General features: G+C 38.3%; 1 protein-coding gene across 1 annotated transcript; it reads right to left on the bottom strand.

The window, feature by feature from the left end:
• Positions 1-4,673: 4,673 nt before the first annotated feature.
• On the bottom strand, positions 4,674-5,498 carry LOC101633259 (proline-rich protein 23A-like). The gene has a single exon (XM_004682443.1). The coding sequence runs from the start codon at positions 5,496-5,498 to the stop codon at positions 4,674-4,676; it is 825 nt and encodes a 274-aa protein (XP_004682500.1).
• Between the last annotated feature and the right edge of the window lie 15,984 nt (positions 5,499-21,482).

The following is a 21,482-nucleotide window of genomic DNA, read 5'->3' as shown; positions in this document are numbered from 1 at the left end:
ATTATAATGTTATATGAGTTTTGGATGTGCACTATTATAAATCAACATCTATGTATACTATGTTAAATTCACCACTGAAAGTCCAACTTTATCCTTCACCATGCAATTGACCCCTTTTACCTGACTTACCCACCACTCCTTACACATTCTCTTTAGGTAACTGCCAATTTCGGTCTTAGAGTCTAAATTTTATTTAATTTTTAATTTAGTTTGCTTGTTTTGTTTCTCTATGTACTACATATGAGTGAAAGCATATGGTGTTTGTCTTGCTTGATTTGACTTATTTCACTAAGGATAATACCCTTTAGGTCTATTTGTATTATTGTAAATGGCAGGATTTCATCTTTTTTTTTTAAATAGATGAATATATATGCATTAGTGGCATACATAAAAAATATCCATTGTATATGTATACCATATCTTTATCCAATCATCTGTTGATTGGATGAACCTCTCAATCACTATCTATTAGTGACTGTAAATAATTGGCAATGAACATAGTGCATATATCTCTTAGGGTTTGTTTTTTTCTATTATTTAGGTAAATACCCAGAAGTAGAATAATTGGACCCTTTTCTATAGAGTTTTTATAGAATTGTGATATTTGAATAGCAAATTATATTAGATCTATCTATTTAGCTCTGAGTTCTGGAGCTCAGAGAATCAAGAAAAAGCAAATGTGAAATTTAAGTATGAAGTAAAAAAATCCCAATTCCCATTCAAAATATGTTCACCAAACAAAATATCTTTGCCTGGAAGGAAATTAATCTCATTCACTGTAGCCAAGTATGTGTTATCTCACTTTGTTGCAATTCTCAGATAGGGCTTTTTCACAAGTTGAAGGTCTGTGGCAACTCTACCTTGAGAAAGTCAGTAGGTAACCACAGTAAGTGTTCACTTTGGGTCATGCTTTGGTATTTTTGCAACATTTTAGACATTTTCATTCTTATATCTGTTCTGGTGATCTGTGACCTTTGAGGATACTATTGTAATTATTTTGGGATGCCTAGAACTGTGTCCATATAAGATGACAACCTTAATAAATATTGTGTACGTTCTGAGTGTTTCACCCACCTGCCATTCCCCTGATTCCCTCTCTCTCCTTGGGCCTACTTATCCCCTGAGATACAACAATATTTAAATCAGGCCTGTTAATAACCCTATGATAACCTCTGTGTTCACGTGACAGGAAATGTCACATTTTTCTCATTTTAAACCAAAGGTTAGAAATGATTAAGCTGAGTGAAAAGAAGTCATGTCAAATGCTGAGAGAGACAACAAATCTAGGCCTATTGCTTTGACCAATTAGCCAGGTGTAAATGCAAAGGAAAAGTTCTTGAGGGAAATGAAAAGTGTACTCTGGTGAATACATGCACAAGAAACTGAAATAGCCTTATTGCTGGTAAGGAGAAACTTTTAGTGAGTGATCTGGGTTAAAAAAAAAAAAGCCACAGTATTTGTTTAAATAAAAGACTCATCCAGAGTAAGACCCTAACTTCTTTGATCAGAAGAAGGCTGAGAGAGTAAGGAAGGGAAGGTGCAGAAGAAAAGTTTGAAGCTAACAGAGTTTGGTTCATAAGGTTTAAGGGAAGAAGTCATCTCCATAACATAAAAATGGAAGGTGAAGCAGCAAGAGCTGACAGAAAAATTACAGCAAGTTATCCAGAAAATCTAAGTGAGGTCAATGATGACAGTGATTACACTATAAACAACAACTGTTCACCATAAATGAAATATTCCTATACAGAAAGAAGATGGCATCTAGGACTTTTGTAGCTGGAGAGAAGTTAGTTCCTGGCTTCAAAGCTTCAACGGACAGACTGATTCTCTTCTTAGGGGCTAACACAGATGGTGACTTTAAGTTGAAACCAATGTCCATTTATCATTCTGAAAATCCCAGGATCCCTGAGAATTATGCTAAATCTACTATGTCTGTGTTCTTTAAATGAAACAACAAAGACTGGATAGTACATCTGCTTACAACATGGTTTACTGAATATTTTCAGCCCACTGTTGACCATACTGCTCAGAAAAAAATATTCCTTTCAAAATATTACTGCTCATTGACAATGCAACAAGTCACCCAAAAGCTCTGATGGAGATGTACAAGGAGATGAATGTTGTTTTTATGTCTGCTAACACAACTTTCATTCTGTAGCCCATAGATTAAGGACTAATTTTGACTTTCATGCCTTATTAGTTAAGAAATATATTTTTGAAGATTATAGCTGCTATAGTGATTCCTCTGATGGATCTGGGCAAAGTCAAGTGAAAACCTTCAGAAAAGGATTCACCACCCTACATGTTAGTAAGAACATTTGTGATTTAAGGGATGTCAAAATATCAACTTTAATAGGAGTTGAAGTTGATGCCAACCCTCATGGGTGACTTTGAGGAATTCAAGACTTCACTGGAGGGACTAACTGCAGATGTAGTAGAAATAACAAGAGAACTAGAATTAGAAGCAGAACCTAAAGATGTGATTAAATTGCTGCAATCTCTTGATAACATTTTAATTTTAATGAGGCATTGCTTCTTATAGATAGGCAAAGAAAGTGGTTTTATGAGTGGAAACTATTCTTGGTAAAGATGCTATGAAAAACTTTGAAATGACAACAAAGAATTTAGAATATAACCTAAGACCTTGTTGATAATGCAGTGCAAGGTAATTTTAAACCTAAATAATTATTAACGTTTAACGTATTAGTTGTTGACTTCAACTTTGCCACTAAAATGTATTTCATTATAAAAAATGAGGCAAACCTGGCAAAAGTGACATTTTAAAATTAGCAGTGATGTGCAAATAGTTGTTTGTAGTAAAACAAAACCCAACCAAATAACAAGAGAAATTAGAGTGGAGTTAGAATTCTATTAAGTAACCTGGAATAACAGAAATGCACACCCAGAATTGTTAGAATTTGTTATATTAGTGCAAATCAGCACATGAATGAATCAGAACTTAGAAGTCATATTATAGTGCAAAAAAAGGTATAAAAATTAACATGTAAAATCCGTTTAATTATTACTCTTCCATCATTTCTTTCTCAAGACCTCATATGGGCATCCATTTAAAAAAATTACCTGAAGGGCCCTCCCTGGTGGTGCAAAGGGTTATAGCGCAGTCTTAGGAAGCTAACTGCAGCTGCCTGAGCAGGAGTTCCATCCCCAGCCTGGGAGCTGACTCCCATGGCACAGCAGACCTCATTGTCCCACCCGCTGCTCCCCTCAGAAGTGTATTTCGTCAGTCTGTCTGTTCTGCTTCCCACTGTCTCTGGTGGGTCCTCTCACACACACCCCACCCTCCACCTTTGGCCCGTACCCCAGGTTTGTATGCATAAATACATAAATCTTTAAAAAAATTATCTGAAGCCTTAACCCTGCTCTAATTTGTTCTTTGCCAGGCTTCTGTAAGAGCCCAATCACCTAGCCATTGTTTTCATGAAACTACTTTCTACACACACACATGAATAATTAAGAGCCAACATCTCAAATAATTTGATAAGGTCTTCATAGCTACTCACCAGAAATAAACAAAACAACAATCCCAAACTGTCATGACCAGAATGATTGAATCTGCTTTCAGTAGGATAAAGGGTATCTACTGACCATGGAAAGAAAATATCATAGTTTATGGCAAAATTTAGAAGGGATAAGATGTGGATCACCTTGTCAACCACACGGTTCAACCTGAACATGAAGTAATATACAATTAAAAAGACTAAAGAAATATAAAATATAAGAGGTTTGTCAAAAAAGAGACTATAGTTTACATTATTTTGGAGACTGTCTTTATTAACCAACCAAGAAAAACTACAGATAAACCATTAAATAAGTTAATTTTGCTGAATACCAGCTCAACTTAAGAAACAACTTATTTCTATACACCAGTAACAATGTACAAATACATTCAGGATTTTAGAAATATTAAATCACTATAAAAAGAACAACAACAACAAAAACTTCAGAATTTCAAACTCCAGGAGAGGAAAATTGTATTAAAAATACATAAGGACAATGGAAAAGAGTTGGTTCTTTGGGACTCCCACGCCCCCCTACCCCACAATAAAGTCAAACTCTTTGCTAATTTGTCATTAATAAGAGGAAGATACATCATCTTTGACCTCATTTTGTATTTGTTTTATATCAAACAAACATTTGTCCACATACATCTATCTCCTAGATCTCCCACAGCAGTCAGAATCACCATAGAATAGCACAAAATGTTGGGAAGTTCGTCATAAACTAGCACATGACTAGGGCCAAAACCATTAAAATAAACTTAAGAATGACACTAATTTGGGAGAAAAGGGGGTGCGTCGGTAGGGTGCTGGGGAAAGGACAGACTTTTAGAAAAAGTGCTGGTGCTGAATTTGACGCAAACCAGGGGGGCAGAATGGCCGGAGGGAAAACCACTGTGAGCAGCAATCCGGATGTCTCAAGTGCACTACATTCCAAGCAGCATGCTCTGCTGGTGTAGTCTTCCTTTCAGAGATTTTAGTCTGCCAATGTTAGAAAGCATTGCAATGCTGAATTAAAAAAAAAAGAAAGAAAGAAAGAAAGAAATTTGTCCCTTATCCAACCTTGGTAACTCTTGAAGACTGCGCAAAATAATACTGCTATCAGAAGCACCTCTTCTGTTCTCTGCCGGGTGGCTAGGGGTTATGGGAGGAAGTTCAATCCAGGAACAGGCGTCTCCGGGCCTTGGGGTGAGGACCCGGAGGGCGCTGGGGGCACCCTTGGGGACTTGGGTTCGGAGATGGTGGTAGAGGTTGCAGTGGCGAGTTGGGCAAAGGCTCTAGCAGGCGCAGCTTGAGACTGAAGTAGGGGCCAGGAGAGCGTCTCTCTGGACTAGGGGTGGGGGCCCAAGTCGAGGGCTCTAGGATGAGGCCTTGAGGGAAGGGGCTAGACACCCCAGCAGCCACAGGGCGGAGCCCAACCACTGGGTCAGCTGCATGGTCCATCCAAGGAGGCGGGAGCTCAGGGTCTACCTCGTTGTCGTCGTCGTCGTCATCATCGTCATCATCGTCTTCGTCGTAGACCTCCTCTTGGGCGGCGATCTCTGGGGAACAGGCGCAGAATTCCTGCTCGATAGCAACAACTTCTCCCAGAGCTCCCAGGAACGCACCAGGTTCTAGGCCGACAGGAAAGCGGCCCTGCCCTCCGAGATGTTGGTCGCCAGAACCAAGGAGGGCCTCGGGAACCAGCATGAGGGTGTGCCCTCCGAGAGACACCTGCAGGACCGACGTTGGCTCGGGTTCTAGCACCAGGTCGACATCGTCGAGGGGCACCTTTAAGGCACAGCCTGCAGCCAGGACCACCACGGAGGAGACCGCGCCTGCGGCCTGGGGTCCCGTGAGGTCTTCCAGGCTGGGCGCCATCTCGAAGTCGGGGCCTTCAGGTTCCTGGGATCGTAGGCGCTTGGCAGGGTGTGGTTCCCCAGGCGGTTGGACCCACCAGGGTGCTGGATAGGCGCTGGGGCTGCGGGGTCTGCTGCCCATCACCTGGCTGGTGCTGCAGGTGGTGCTCGCCGGCACCTGGCTGAAGGCGTGGGAGGGGGCTGGGTCCTGGCTGCAAGGACAGTCCTCGATGCTAGGCTAGGCGAGCTCAGAGCAGCGGGGGTGCAGGAGCACGTGACGCGACGTGACGTGGAGCTTGTGTCAGGAGGTCTGAGGGTTCCTCCTGCGAGCGCAGCATTCAGGGGATTCCGAGTGAGGATAGCCCTCGCGCTCGCGTTGGACTCTGGTTCCTCACGCCGGATGCGGATGAAGTTGCAGTGACGTCAGTAGAACCAAAGTCGCAAAATGTCACGCTAAAGTTCCGCCCTTTTCTGAGGCTCCGCCCTATACAGTATTGTGCCGCCCAATAGCCGGGGCTGTGGTTAGTAGGTCAGCGTAGGGAAATACTTTCATAGGCCTCTAGAGGGCCGAGCCACCGAGCAGCTCTAGGACTTGACTTCTGGCGTCAGTTCTTGGCCTTCTCTTCCTGGAGTGGATTTCAGATGCAGAGCACTCTATTTGGAAGACTGAGAGTTTCAAGGCCCCGCTAGGGAACGCTGCCCCAGGAACTGAGATGTTAAGCCCCTCCTCCCCCAAGGCCCTGCCCCGGAAGCACCCTGCCCTCTTCTTTTGGTCCAATAGTGGGGTGAGTTTTTGAATTACATCTTTAGGCGTCTGTCGCCCATGTTGTGAATGATTGGCAGAAGCTTGCCGCCGTATTGGAAGGGAAAGTGCCATACTAGGGTTGAATGTGATAAAACAACAGCTCCAGCACCATTAGCTTGGTACTGCACTGCACTGTATTACATATCTATATCTAATCAATTAGGATTATAATAATTATGATACCACTAACAACTGACGTAAGTATTTACTTTAACTGGACTTAAGCTACAGCCAGGAAGTATATCTATTTTAGTTAAATTTCCATTTGGTCATTAGAAGAATTAACCTGTTTGCCCAGAAGCCCGGAAATGGAGTCAGTACCCACTTAAAATGGAGTCAGCGACTATGATTTGAGCGTTAATTTAAAGGCATATGTTTTAAGGCCTGGTGTATTGTGGCTATAAAAGGGAAGGTGTGGATCAACTCGTTATCTAGTATGTATATAGAAGAAAACACCCCATAATGATTTGGGGATAGATAGTACTTCCTCATGGCTCCAGAGGACAAGGAAACGCCCTCCAATCCTTATCCTTTAGCCACGCTTTTGCTTACTTGGTCACTTTTGACTAAAGGGCGCACTGTATACTCTCACTTTGGGGCTGCATACCATTCCTTTGTTTGGACTTTCCATTTAAATCTGGCTTCCCTTGATCTGCATTTAAGCTAGTGGTTCAGACATTTATGGAAAACACCAATTCTCTGCCCTACTGCAGAATCACTGAAGCAGAATTCTTGCAACATGCAGCCTAGGAGTTGTCTCTAAGCGCCTCAGTTTAGTCTTTTTTTTTTTTTGGTGGTTGTTTCATGCTAGAGCTTAGATCATTTCATTTAGCAGTTGAGGTGTTTGGATGAGGGGAGATGTTTACACATCAAGTCAGGACTTTGTTAGTGACAAAGTCATGAGGGAACTAAAACTTTCTGGGCCCTGTTTGAGGTTTTCCCCAGCCCAACTGCCCTACAACCCCTCTTTTTAAATTTTCCGTGTTTCCAGATGTGCAGCGGATCTTTCTCCTGGGCGGTGCCATTCTGGGAGAACCGTTCTGCTCCCGCTCTGGGTCAGCGTCTGCGGTTCCTCACGGGGAGAATACAGACACTGCCACAGGAGCTCAAGTCCTGGATCCCTGGTGAGTGGAGAGGCCGCTGTGTGCCTGGTGTCCAGGCAGAGGGTGGCGGCAGTTGTGATAATGGTGATGGTGAATTTTCAGGAGTGCTTTTACCCTCCAAAATTCTGTTTGTGACCCTTGTACATTCCACGCTCAGGGAAGAACAGAAACACCATTCATGGAGAGTGTTGGTGGACATGTCATGGTGTAAGGGACATATGGGCGAGCCCACAGTCGGTCAGGACAGAGACGGAAGTGAGGCCCTGACTAGTGCCACCTGGTGTCTGCTGCTTGCCTGACCTCAGGGGCTTCTCTGTGAGCTCATCATCGTACTGGGCCCTGAATTCTCACTGTGAACTCCAAGTGAGTGTGTTCCTGCCCCAGGTGGAAGCAATTTACAAGGGAGAAGGAATAGACCCATCCTTGTCTGGGTGGTCATGGACAAGTTATTTCAAATTAAGTCTAACCTTGCAATGGGGAGAATGCCTTCTGCTACATTGGATGATTGTGAGAGAATATATGTAAAATGCTCCTGGCACATAAAAGTACTTAGCAAATACTTTTTACTGTTTATGATCTCTCTCTTTCATTTGACTGTGCCAGCCCCGTTCCCCAGCCTCTTAAACAGTGCATGGCATGCTCATTGATTGGTTAAAAAAAAAAAAAATGAAGGTGCTCAATGAATGTACAAAATATCATCATCCTGATTCTAAAAAGGGACATATGGGCAAGATCAGACCTGACAGTACTTGTTCTAGGTATTTTCATGGAAAAATGTTTATGTCATGGTTCAGGAATGATTTGTGGATACCAGATTAGATATCTTTCAATTTCCTTAATTTTACTTTCCTCCAAGACATCCAAAAACTGTCAGTGTATTATCATTGGACTTCCTTGGTGTCCATCAATACTGCCTAACCAATTAGCATGCTTCAACCATGGGGTTTGGAATTTAGTGAATATTTCTTCAGAGGCTGGGCCAAGTAAAAGAAGGATATCATTGGGAAAAGAAAACCCAGGCATTTGGATACAGGGAACTATATGCAAGGTGGGCATTGTTGAATGGGACCTAAGTTAATGGTAATTTTTCAAGTAATGATTACTGGTAAGTTTATGCAGTTGTGTTACCATCTCTACAATCCAGTTTTAGAACATTTGCATCACCTCAAAACAGTTCCTTGCATTTAATCCCTGCTCAAACCCCCAGACCTAGACACTTGCTGATTACTGCTTTTTCTGTAAATTGCTTCCTTACTAGATATTTTATGTAAGTGAATCATAGAATATGTGCTCTTTTGCGTATGGCTTCCTTCAACTGAGCATACTGTTTTTGGGGTTTACTCCTGTTGTAGCAGTTACCCATGTTGTATCTATGTTGTAGCATGTTGTATCAGTATTTCATACTTTCCCTTGCTCAATAGTATCTGTTGTATGGATATATGACATTTTATCCATTCAGGAGGTGCTGGACACACCTTAGATTTTTCTGTGTGGGTGTTGTGTACTGAAACCCTCTGAACATACTAGTTCGGGAACATTTTGGTGGGTTCCTTGGGAAAGATCTTATCGTTTGAGAATAAAAATAGTTTTTCTTCTCACTTTCCAATTGGATTCCTTTAATTTACCCTTTTTTTTTTCTATCTTTATTGCTAGGGCTTCCAGTAAAATGAATTTAAGTGGCCATCAGTGATATCCTTGCCTTGTTTCTGATTGTAATGAGGCAAGTACCAATCTCCTTTCACCATTAAGCATCATGTAAGCTATGAATTTTTCTTAGATGCCTTTTATTAGGTTGATAAATATGCCTTCTTGTCTTAGGTTATTGAGAGTTAGTACAATGAATGGGTTAGATTTTTGTCAGGTGCTTTTTTCTGTATTATTGACTATATCACCTTGTTTTAAAATTTTATTAATATACTGTATTATTACATTAATTAGTTTTTAGATCTTAAAAGATTTATTCATTTTTGTGTAGAAGAACTGGGGTATAGGCCAGAGGAGCGAGGGGTGGGGGTGGGGTGAGAAGATTCACTAGAGATAGGGTGGGGAGTAAAACAGGCAGATTGACTGTAATACATTGCTAAAGGGAGCAGTGTGTGCGACAGGAGAGGTCTGCTGTGCCATATGTGGGTTAGCTCCCTGGCCAGATCAAACTCAGGCCCTAGCTGTGGTGGCACTTAAGCTACTTAAGTTCAGAGGGTTTTAGTACACAACATCCATACAGAAGCTATGAGACTTAATCCCTAGGCCACTAGGGAGGCCCCAGTTTTTTGATTTTTAAAACAACCTATATTCCTTGGATAAAGGCCACTTGCTATTCTGTGTAAAGCATTTTTATTTGCTGTTTTATTTGGTTTTCTAATATTTTTGTTAAGGATTTTTGCACTTGTGTTCATGAGAAATATTGGCCATTAGCTTTCTTGTGTAATGATGTCTTCATTTGGTTTAAATATTAGGGTAATACTGGCTTCATGCCAAAAGTTGGGATGTTTTATCCTCTTCTATTTTATGAAACTTTGTGAATAATTGGTATAATGTCCTCTTTAAGTATCAATAGAAATCACTGGTGGGCTCTCTAGACATGGTCTTTTTGGTGGGTAGATTTTGATAATTTAATTTTTAAAAACTCATTGTAGGTCTGTTAGGAATACTGCTTTTTCTTAAGTCAGTTTAGCAAATTGTATCTTTCTAGGAATTTATCCACTTCATCTAAGTCATCTTACTTCTTGGCACAAATTTGTTCATAATGTTTTTAAATAACCCTTTTCATTTGTTTTTGTTCTGTTTAAAATATTTTCCAGTGTCCTTTTTGGTTTCTTCTTTGACCCATGTATTATTTATAAGTATGTTGCTTAATTTGTAAGAATTTGGAAAAATTTCAGAGTTCATTCTTTTGTTGATTTATAGTTTAATGCTGTTGCATTCAGAAAATATTCTTTTTAAGATTTCAGTCTTTTTTTTTTTTTTAAAGATTTTGTAATTTATGCATACAGAACTGGGGTACAGGCCAGAGGTGCAGAGGCAGTGAGAGGATTCCCCAGAGACAGAATGGGGAGCAGGACAGGCAGATTAATGAAGTACACGCTGAGGGGAGCAGCGGGTGACACAGGAGAGGTCTGCCACGCCATGTGGGTCACCTCCCTGGCTGGGGATTGAACTCACACTAAAGCAGCTGCTGCTAGCTTGCAGTGCCACCGGGCAGGGCGAGATTTCAGTCTTTTAAAGAGTTATTGAAGCTTATTTCATGCTAACATATGGTCTCTCCTGGAGAATGTTTTGTTTCATGTGTGCTCTAAAAGGATGTATATATTGCCATCACTGGATGTGGTGTTTGGTATCTGTCAGATTGACTTGGTTGTTAGTGGTTAAATATTCTCTAGTTTTGATGACTTTCTAAGTGCTTGTTCTGTCAGTTATTGAGAGTGCTTATCGAACTGTCTTGTTTCTCAACTTAATTCTGTCACATGTATTTTAAGACTCTGTTGCTAGGTGAATGTACACTTATATTTGTTATATAGTTATAATTTATTAACCTTTTTATCATTATGAATCTCTCTTATAATAATAGTTCTCATCTTAAAGTTTATTACTCTCCAATATTAATACAACTACTTCAGCTCTATATGATTACTGTTTGTATGATGTATCTCTTACCATGTCAACCTATTTGTTTGAGTATATTTCTTGTAGATATCACATAGTTGGATGTTGCTTTTTTTTTTTAATAAAGATTTATTTATTTATGCATAAAAGAGCTGGGGTACAGGCCAGAGGTGTAAGGGGGTGAGAGGATTCACCAGAGATAGAGTGAGTAACAGAACAGGCAGAACTAGTGAGATATACTGCTGAGGGGAGCAGCAGGCAGTCCAGGAAAGGTCTGCCATGCCATGTGGGACACCTTCTTGATTGAGGATCAAACTCATGCTGCAGTGGCTGCCCATAGCTTCATAGTGCTATGCTTTAACCTGTTATGCCACCAGGGAGGGCCCCTTTGGATGTTGTATCTTTAAAAAACTAGTCTAGTAATTTCTTTTGATTGGCCTTTCATAATTTGTGGTGAAAGGCTGAATTTACACTTACCATTTTGGCATTTGTTTTCTTTTTTATTATGTATGTGTATATGTATTTTTTACATCATTCTTCGTTTTAGACATTTTTTATCTTGGTTGCAATCCCCATGGACTTCTCAACTCTGATTGACCCATGTGCCATCACCATAGTCCCATGTGTCCTATTCCCCTCTCCACCCCTGTAGAATGTTTCTGGTTTATAGTTATTTGTTGATTTTTGTTTTTTAATTGCTTTTTTCCCCCTGATCCCTTACACTCCTGCTATGAGTGAAACTATCCAGTATTTTTCTTTTTCTTTTTGGCTTATTTCACTAAACATGGTCCCTTCCAGCAACATCCATGTTGCTGCAAATGGCATGAGTTTATCTTTTTTTAATTGGTGAGTAATATTCCAGTGTATAATATTCCAGTGTATATGTACCACATCTTCTTGATCCAGTTATCTACTTTTGGGCATTTGGGTTGACTCCCCATCTTCCCTATTATAAATAGTGCAGCAATAAACATAGGGGTGTAGGTGTCCTTTTGCATTTGTGTCCTTTGGGTAGATTTGGTATTTGTTTTCCATATATTCTTGTCATATCTGTTCCTGTGCTGCTCCTTGACTTCTTTTGAGCTAAATAAGTATTTTTTCTATGTATCATTTTAACTTCTTTGTTGACTTTTAAGTCACATTGGAATTAAATCACAATTATCCTTGGAATTACTTTCTTTGTGATTAGAATGTAGGCATCATAATATGTACTATAACATCATAATTTATTTAAAATTGCTACACAGCTTAATTCCAACTAACTATATCTATATTTGTGTGTGTGTATTCCAGTATAGCTCCATACACATTGTTTTGTACTCTCACCTATATTATAATAATATATATTTTATGAATCAAAAATACAATTTAAAATCATTGCATTATATAGGTTTATGTCTGTTAAAGAAGTTAAGAAAACAATACATTGTACATTTTTGCCACACTGGTTATGGATGGATAATGCCTCACAACTGATTGCTATTTCCTTTGAAAACACCTGCAAACCCAGTGAAAACTCTTCTGAGACCACATCTCAGTAACCAGTCTTCACTATGGTGTGGGAAAATTGGTAAAAGAACATTGAGGTGCAATTTCAAAGCCAGTGGGTGGCATTGATTGTCAACTTGATGGTGAAATATGGAGCTTTGTAGACTCTACTGCCTGAGTGTGAAGGGAACTGAAGAGACAAATGGTCAGAATTGTAAATTTTGACACTTATAAGCTACTGGAGTTTTTGGTAGATAAGTTGCTGGGCCTGGTAGTTGAATGGTGGCACTTTTGAGGAGGGCATATTTAGAGAAGCCACCATCATATTACAGTTTTGGCTTGGGCCTCAGTCTCTGTTCACGGGATGGTGTCTCAGATAGGACAGACAGCATTTGACCAAATGTCAGCCTATAAATAATCCTTTTGCACTCTGTCCCTGTTGTTGCAAATGGCAAGATTTCATCCTTGTTTTTTTTATAGGTGAGTAGTATTCCACTGTGTGTACATACCAGGTCTTTTTTTATCCACCAACTATCATTGAATATTTAGGTTGTTTCCATAATTTGACTATTCTAAATGGTGCTGTAATCAACACAGGAAAGCATATATCTTAAGTTAGTGTTTTACACTCTCGATAAATAGATACCTAAGAGTGGAATTGAAGTGCCATATGATAGATAGATCTATTTTTAATATTTAGAGAAAAATCCCTACTGTTTTTCCATAAGGGCTTGGGAGTCTCCACTCCTACTAACTGTGTAAGTGTTCCTTTTTTTTTTTTTTTAAATCACACTCACTAATTCTTGTTTCTGGGTTTTTTAATATGGTGTGAGGAGGTAACTCATAGTGGCTTTGAGTTTTCATTTCTCTGATGATAAGTGTTGATGAACAATTTTTACGTGCCGGTTAGCTATCTGTATATTTTCTTTGTAGAAGTGTCTATTTAACTCTTCTGCCCATTTTTGATTGTACTATTTGTTTTATTTTTCTTGAGTTGTATGAGTTCTTTGTATATTTTTTGAGTATTAGCCTCTTGGTAGACCTATAATGTGCAAATATTTCTCCCCATTCAGGAGGTTTTTCTTTTTTCTTTTTTTTTTTTTTACTGGTAGTTTCATTGTGCATTGTGAAAGCTTCTTTCATGAACTTTTTAGTTTGATGTAGTTCTATTTGTTTATTTTTGATTTTGTTTCCCTTTTTGTCAGAGTTGAGTCTTCAAAAATACCTTTTGACATATTGTGAAGTGTTTTGTTTTTGTTCTTGTGTGTATATTTTTTGGTTTAAATCTTATAGTTAAGTTTTTAAATGATTTTGAATTAATTTTTGTTGATGGTGTGAGGAGTGGTCTAGTTTCATTCTTTTGCATATGGCTGTTTGGTTTTCCTAATACCATTTGTTGAAGAGATTTACCTTTCTCCAGTGTATACTATTGTCTCCTTTGTTGTAAATTAACTGTCCATGGTAGTGTAGGTTTAGTTCTGGGGCCTTACTTATAGGCCATAAATTTGTGTCTGTCTGCATTCTAACACCATATTGTTTTGATTACTCTGATTTTGTCAGATAGTTTGAAGTCTGGGTGTTTGATACCTCCATTCTTCTTTTATTTGTCAGAATTGCTTTGACTATTTGGTTTCTTATACATTTCAGTAATGTTTGCTTTATTTCTATGAAGACTTCTATTGAAACTTTGATAAGGATTGCATGGAATCTTTATATTGCTTTCTGTTAGATGGCCATTTTAGCAATGAATGTTGCTAAATGTTCATTCTTCCAGTTCATGAACAGGCAGTATATTTTTCCTTTTTTGTGTCTTCTATTTCTTTTTAATAACATCTTTTAATTTTTCTTGTACAGGTTTTTCACTTCCTTTGTTAGATTTATTTGTAGGGTTTTTTTTTTAAAATTGATTGTAAATTGAGTTGTTTCCTTGACTTCTTTCTCTTTTCTCAGCATATTAAAAAAATAGCCATTTATTGGATTGTTGGATAAGTCATGACTCATTTTTGCTTGAAAAACAGAAAAAATACATCACAGTTTTTCCCAACAACCCAATATTATTTTAAAAATTAAGTACCTTTACTTTATAACCTTGACACTTTTTTGAGAGTATAGTTTTTCTTTCCTTAGTGAGTTACTGTAGCTCTCCCACCATCAAAATACCCATACTCCTCAACCATTGTCCATTGTGTTCTCCTTTCCCTATCTTCACCCCCCCCCCTTTCCTTTCCTGGGTGTCTCAGATCTATGGTCAGATTCAAGGGTTTGTTTCAAAGTTTGTGTCTAACACTTCATTTGGTTTCTTAGTGGGGTGTCGTATATTGACTTTGTAGCTTGCCACTTACACACACATACACAAGTTAATGTTTCCAATATTTTTTCAGTGGGGTCTTTAGTAGGGTTTTCTATGTATATTACCATGTTTTATTTTATTTTATTTTATTTTTTTTGCAAATAGTGACACTGTTTGCAAATAGTGATAGTTCTTTCCTAATCTGTATTTCTTTATATCTTTCTTTGTCTAGTTGCTCTAGCTGGGTCTTTCAATAGTATGCTGAATAGTAGTGGCAAAAGTGGAATCCTTGTTTTGGACCTGATCTTAGAGGAAAACTTAACAGTTTTCACCATTGGAATATAAAGTTAGTTATTATATGTGGTCTTGATTATCTTGAGAAATATTCCTTTGTCCTCACTTTATGAGGGTTTTTTTTTCATAAGTGGATATTAACTCTTAATACCTTCTCTGAATTTATTCATAAAATCATATGATGTCTACTTGTATTTTCTTGATGTAATGAATCACATTGATTGATTTACAGATGTTGAATCATCTTTGTAACCCTAGAATAAATCCTTCATGGTCATGATGTATGATTCTTCTAATATATTGTTGAGTTTGGTTTGGCTAATATTTTTTGATGATTTTTGTTTTGGTGTTCATTAGGGATACTGACTTGTAGTCTGCTTTTGGTATTAGAGTAGTGCTGGCCTCATAAAATATCTGGAAACATTCTCTCTTCCTCAGTTTTTGAAGAATAGGTATTATTTTATCTTTGAAGGTTTGGTATAATCCACTAGCGAAAATGTCTGATCTTGGTATTTTTCTTTCATGGAAAACTTTTGATTACTATTCAGTTTTTTTGTTTGTAATTAGTCTGTTCAGGCTTTCTATTTCTTCCTGATTCAGTCTTTGAAGGCGAAAAATTTAATATTTTATAATTGCAAAAAACAAATTTGCTCAACCTTTGCCTCTGAGGAAGACATTATTTTTATTGTCCTGGACAGCAATCAAACTTGCCCTGTGTTCTTGGAGAGAGATACTATCTCTGTCTTCTAAGGCTGTTCTCTATTCAAACATCCTTGAAAGGAGAGTCTGGAAAACAGCTGACAGTGCTTCTATTTTACAAGACTTGCAGAAACATGAGAGAGTCATAGAGAATTCTCTCCCAACACTCCTCTGCTCCAGGAATCTACCACTTCTGAGGTTTGAGTATCCTTGGAGTTCTGTCTCATTTTTATGTACCAAGTCCTTTTGAACTTGAGTTTGGACTTTGATTTTCTTTTTCAAATAAAATCTTCCCTGTGTTGCATCTTTTAGAGATTCTTGAAATTTCTGATTTATAGGCAACACTAATTTTTCACTGCTTTGGAATTGGGAATTGTGACTCATAAGACCATAGGTAGTGACAATAATGTGCACTCAGGGGAGGGTGATGTCAGATATCCTTCCTTTTCCAATTGGTCAGCTAGTCATGTTAATTGTTGCTTCAGACCTTCTCTTAAATCCATTCACTTCTGTCTCTAATGCCATTAATTTATTAATACCCTCATCTTTTTTTTAACAATATCTTATAATTTTTCTTGTACAGGTTTTTCACTTCCTTTGTTAGATTTACTTGCAGGTTTTTTTTTTTTTTAAAAATCTGATTGTAATTGGGATTATTTCCTTGATTTCTAAAGGATTAATCCTCTAGGTTGTCAGCTCAATGAACATAGGAATTTGTGTTGGTTTTGTTCACTGCTTTCTCACTACTTAGAAGTGCCTGGAGATTTATTTATTGAATGAATATTTACTTTTTAATAATTTCATTGAGATATAATTTAAATGTCATAAAGTTTACCCTTTTTAAGTAATTCAGAGATTTTTAGTATATTTATAACACCATGCACTGATTATCCCTGAATGTTCATTCATTTTCTTTGCCAACAAAGACCCCAATCCAATTAGCAGTGACTCACCATTTTCTCCTCTTCTGAGCCTCTGACAGTTGCTAACATAGCGTATTCCTCTGTGGATTTGCCTGTTTAGCATTCATATAAATGTGGTCTTTAGTGGATGGCTTCTTTCAGCTAGCATAATATTTTCAACATTAATTCATGTATAGCATATGCTAATATTTCATTCTTTTTTATTGCTGAGTAATATGCTACTGTTTGGTTATGCCAGTCATCTATTGATACATATTTGGATTGTTTCCACTTTTTGGATATTATGAATGATGCTGTATTTTTACATTAATGTGCTTTTTTTTTTCTGTGTGGAACTATGTTTTCAACTTTCTTGGATAGAACAGAGTACATCTCCTGTATTACATGATAACAATTGAGAACCTATCAAACTATTTTTCAAAGTGGTTGTACCATTAAACCTTCCCACCAGCAATGTATGAGAGTCCATTGGATCCATATCCTTACCAATACTTGTTATCATCCATCTGCTTTTGGATATACCCATCTTTGTGAGCCTGAAATAGGGTCTTACTGTGATTTTGATTTGTATTACCCTAGTGACTAATGATGTCAGCATCTTTTCATGTACTTATTAGTAATTTGTATATCTACTTTAGAGCATTGTCTATTCAATTTCTTTGCCTTGTTTTAAAATTTATTTTAACAACTTTTAGTTGGGTTATTTTATCTGTTTTGCTATGAGTTAATTTTGTTCTTTTTAGATACCCAAGGAAAGTCTCTTATCAGATATATGATTTAGAAAAATTTTTCTTTTATTTGTCTTTGCATTTTCTTCTTGTCATTGAAGCACAAAAGTATTTTTTAATATATTATATATGTGTATATATATATATTTTACATCATTCTTCATTTTGTATATTTTTTAATCTCAGTTGTAATCCCCATGGATTACAACACCTGCAAATAAATCTAACAAAGGAAGTGAAAAAGGACTTCCCACCACCACTTCACCCATGTGCCATCACCATAGTCCCATGGGCTCTTCTCACCCCAGTTTTGACCTTGTTCCCCTTTTCTTCCCCATTGAATGTCTCTGGTTTATAATTGTTAGTTGATGTTCTTTTTTACTTTATTATTACAGTTTTATATATATATATATTTTTTTTTCTCCCTCATCCCTTACACTCCTGCTATGAGTGAAACCACTTGATATTTTTCTTTTTCTTTCTAGCTTATTTCACTAAGCATGATCTCTTCCAGTTCCATCTATGTTGCCACAAATGGCATGAGTTTATCTTGTTTTGATTGTTGAATAATATTCCATTGTGTCTGTGTGTATATCTATATCTATATAGATATATAGATACCCCCCCCATATATATATATACACACACACACACACATATACACACACATATATACACACATATACATACATACACACACACACATATATACAAGTGAGCATTCTAAACACAAAATTGGTCATTCATTTTCTACATTAATTTTTAAGTGGTTTTCAGTGTCTTCCAACTGCTTTCAGGAAAAGCCCAAATACTGTTTCATTGCTACAAACTTCTCAAAGATGTGAACTTATCTGTCATATGTACCAGCTCCTACTTCTAGCCCTAGTTGGATCAAAGACTATTGTTCATTTTCTCTCTCTTCCCCTTTCTCGTCACATATATGAACCTATATATGTGAAAGAGGACACATAAAATCATGAAGGACTCTGTCAGCATTAAAAAATGTCTTCAAAATGTGGTAATAATATAATAGAAATATTACTCAATCTTGAATCCCCCAGTGTGTGTTAATAAAGAATGAGTTTATTTTGAAGGCTAAAGTTGCCTTAGATGGTGTTCTGAGTAACTTCTTATCAACTTAAATGCCTTTTCCTGTGCAGTGTGCAGTTACTTTCAGGGTGAACACTTCTGAACTCCCTGGGAGAGCTGAAGGCTTCTCTGGTTTCAGTGTAATTCAATTTAAGCAACGCTGTCATACCATCTGCAGCCTGAAGCTGTTTCCCACCCAGATATCTCAGTTCAGGGTAGACATGGAGGAGGCAGAGAGAGTGATTATACAGCATTCATTCCCAGTTGTTTTCCTTCAGAGGTGAAGGGATGAGAGGAGGGGATGTAGAGCATTTACTGTATGCCTCATAAGGTGCTGGCTGCTCTCTTTATATTACAGCACTCAATCAACTGGGTGACTATACTCTACATTGAGTAGTTTGGACTAACTCAGGTTAGAAAGATGAACATGATTCAGTGAGTGTTCCTTGATGGGGAGTGGTACAAAGTCTGAACATGGGATAACTGGTGTTTGAAGGACTGAGAGAAAGTTTTCATGGGGCATGGAAAAGAGACTACAAGATGAGTGGGCAGAGGTGTGGGATAACTGCTGTCAGCCAAGGAAGGGAGATTGGATTTGGTTTCAGAGTATGTGGAAAACTTCTGTAGGGCTTCATGCAGAGGGTGTGTGATCAGAAAGATCTGCCTGACTTTACATGAAACTTGCATTGGAAAGAACTGGCACAGTAGTCATAGGAGAGAAATCAGTGACCAGGACTGGTTAATGAACAGGTAGAGGATCTGAGAAAAAAAAAAACAAACCAGTAGGTGGAACATCATGATGTGCTATTGGTTGGATGAAGGGTTGAGAGATAGGCAGGAATGGAGGAGGAAGAAGTGGCTCAGGTGGGTGGAAGAGCAGATTTCCTAGCTCCTGATTCCTGACTTTCCCTAACTTAAAAAAAAAAATCCTATCTCTCTCCCCAACCCTTGCTCTCTGGCCTCCAGCTGCATGAATTTCCCCTTCCTTCCCATTCAGCTGTGGTGGTCAGTTATCACCAAAGCTTCAACTTCAGGAAGTCCAGGTCCCACAGCTCGAGATCTGGCTTGGCCAAACATAGCAACCTCCTTTCCATTTAATTTAGCTGAGGAATTTGTGTAGTTTTGTTAAAGGAAGTTTAGATCATGAAACTAAGGAGAATGGACGATAAGTTACCTTTCCAACATCAATGTGAAAGTTCTTAAATAGATCTTCTGGTCTTCATTATATTGAGGTAGGATCTTTCTATTCCCATCTTGTTTAGAGTTCTTATGATTAAACAAGTTTTTATGACAAATGGGTGCTGACTCATACCAAATGACAACTTTGAATCTGTTGATATAGTATTTAACCTTTGTTGATATGATTTATCACTTAGTTCATTAACACATATTAAAACATCCTTGCATCCCTCCCTGGGATAAATCCTACTTGATCATAATGTATAATCCCTATGATATACTGTTAAATTTATTAGCTAGTATTTTCTTGAAGATTTTTGCATTGATGTTTAGAAGATATATTGGTGTATAGATTTCTTTCCTTCTGTCTTTATCGGGTTTTGGTACTAAGGTGATGTTGGCATTGAAAGTATTTTAGGGAACATTTCCTCGTGTATCTTTTAAAAACAGTTTGAGCAAGGTGGACATTTTGTCTTTTGGGAAAAATTTCTTTATAGCTGTTCAGGGTTATGATTGTTCAACTTAACTATTTCTGGCTTAGACTTGGTAGACTATATTGATCTAGAAATTTATTTCTTCAAGGTTATCAAATTCATTTGTATATTATTCATAGTAACACCTTATGACTCTTTGTATTTCCGTGCCATTGGTGGTAATTTCTCCTCTTTTATTTGTGATTCTGTTTATTAATGCTTTTGTTTCTTTTCTGTTAGCTGAGCTAAAAGCTTGATTTTGTTTATCTTCTTGAACCAACTCTTAGTTTCTTTTATTTTTTATTCTATTACTTTTTTATAGCCTTTTTTGAGTTCCATAAGCATTGTCATAACTCACCTTTCGCTTCTTTTCAGTCATGTCCTGCAGTTGGCCTGGATTGAGATTCCTCTGAGTGTTTTTATTTTAACCCAGCTTTTGCGGATGCTTTTTCTGTCTCTTCATTTTTAGTTTCTATGTGTTGTAATAGGGATAGACTGTTGCTTTTGCACCTGTTGAAACAATCAGAGAATTGGTATTTCCAGAGGGTAGTAGGTAGAAAAGGATCTCTCTTACTGGATAAGGGGTTCAGATAAGGGGACCAGAGCTGTGTGGTGGATCCACAGTGATTCCCATCCTCTGGGCCAGCTCGACAGTCTAAGTGTTTCATGTAGTCTTGTGTCAGCTTCCACCTCTACAACTATTTTTTTTTTAAAGATTTATTTATTTGTGCATACAGAACTGGGGTATAGGCCAGCAGTGCAGGGGTGGTGAGAGGATTCACCAGAGACAGAGTGGGGAGCAGAACAGGCCCACTGACGAAGTACACTACTGAGGGGAGCAGCAGGTGGGTCAGGAGAGGTCTGCTGTGCCATGTGGATCACTTCTGTGGCAGGTATCAAACTTGTGCTGAAGTGGCTTTAGCTTCTTAGTGCTGTGCTTTAACTCGCTGCGCCACCAGGGAGGGCCTCTACAACTATTTTTTTTTTTTAAAGATTTATTTATTTGTGCATACAGAACTGGGGTATAGGCCAGAGGCTCAGGGGCGGCGAGAGGCTTCACCAGAGACAGAGTGAGGAGCAGAACAGGCAGATCGACGAAGTACACTGCTGAGGGGAGCAGCGGGCGGGCCAGGAGAGGTCTGCCACACCATATGGTCACCTCCGGGGCAGGCGGGGCAGGCGGGAATTGAACTCATGCGGAAGCGGCTTTAGATTCTCAGTGCTGTGCTTTAACCCGCTGCGCCACTAGGGAGGGCCTCTACAACTATTTTTAAGCACTAAATGCAGTGCTGGGCACCAACTATAGTTGATACAGGGTCATAGGCTGAGAAGTATTTGCTTTTCTCTTCCAGCACAAAATCTTGGTGTGGGGTTTTGCTCCTTTTGTTACGAGGTACTTAAACTTTGGTTTAAGTTTAAACTTTGTGTAAATTTTCTTGATGTAAGCCCTTG

The sequence above is a fragment of the Condylura cristata genome, unplaced genomic scaffold (genome assembly GCF_000260355.1).
Source record: "Condylura cristata isolate star-nosed mole 26May11 unplaced genomic scaffold, ConCri1.0 scaffold00014, whole genome shotgun sequence".
Lineage (NCBI taxonomy): Eukaryota > Metazoa > Chordata > Mammalia > Eulipotyphla > Talpidae > Condylura > Condylura cristata.
The sequence above is the reverse complement of the archived record's forward strand: the minus strand, read 5'-3'. Positions and strand labels throughout refer to the sequence as shown.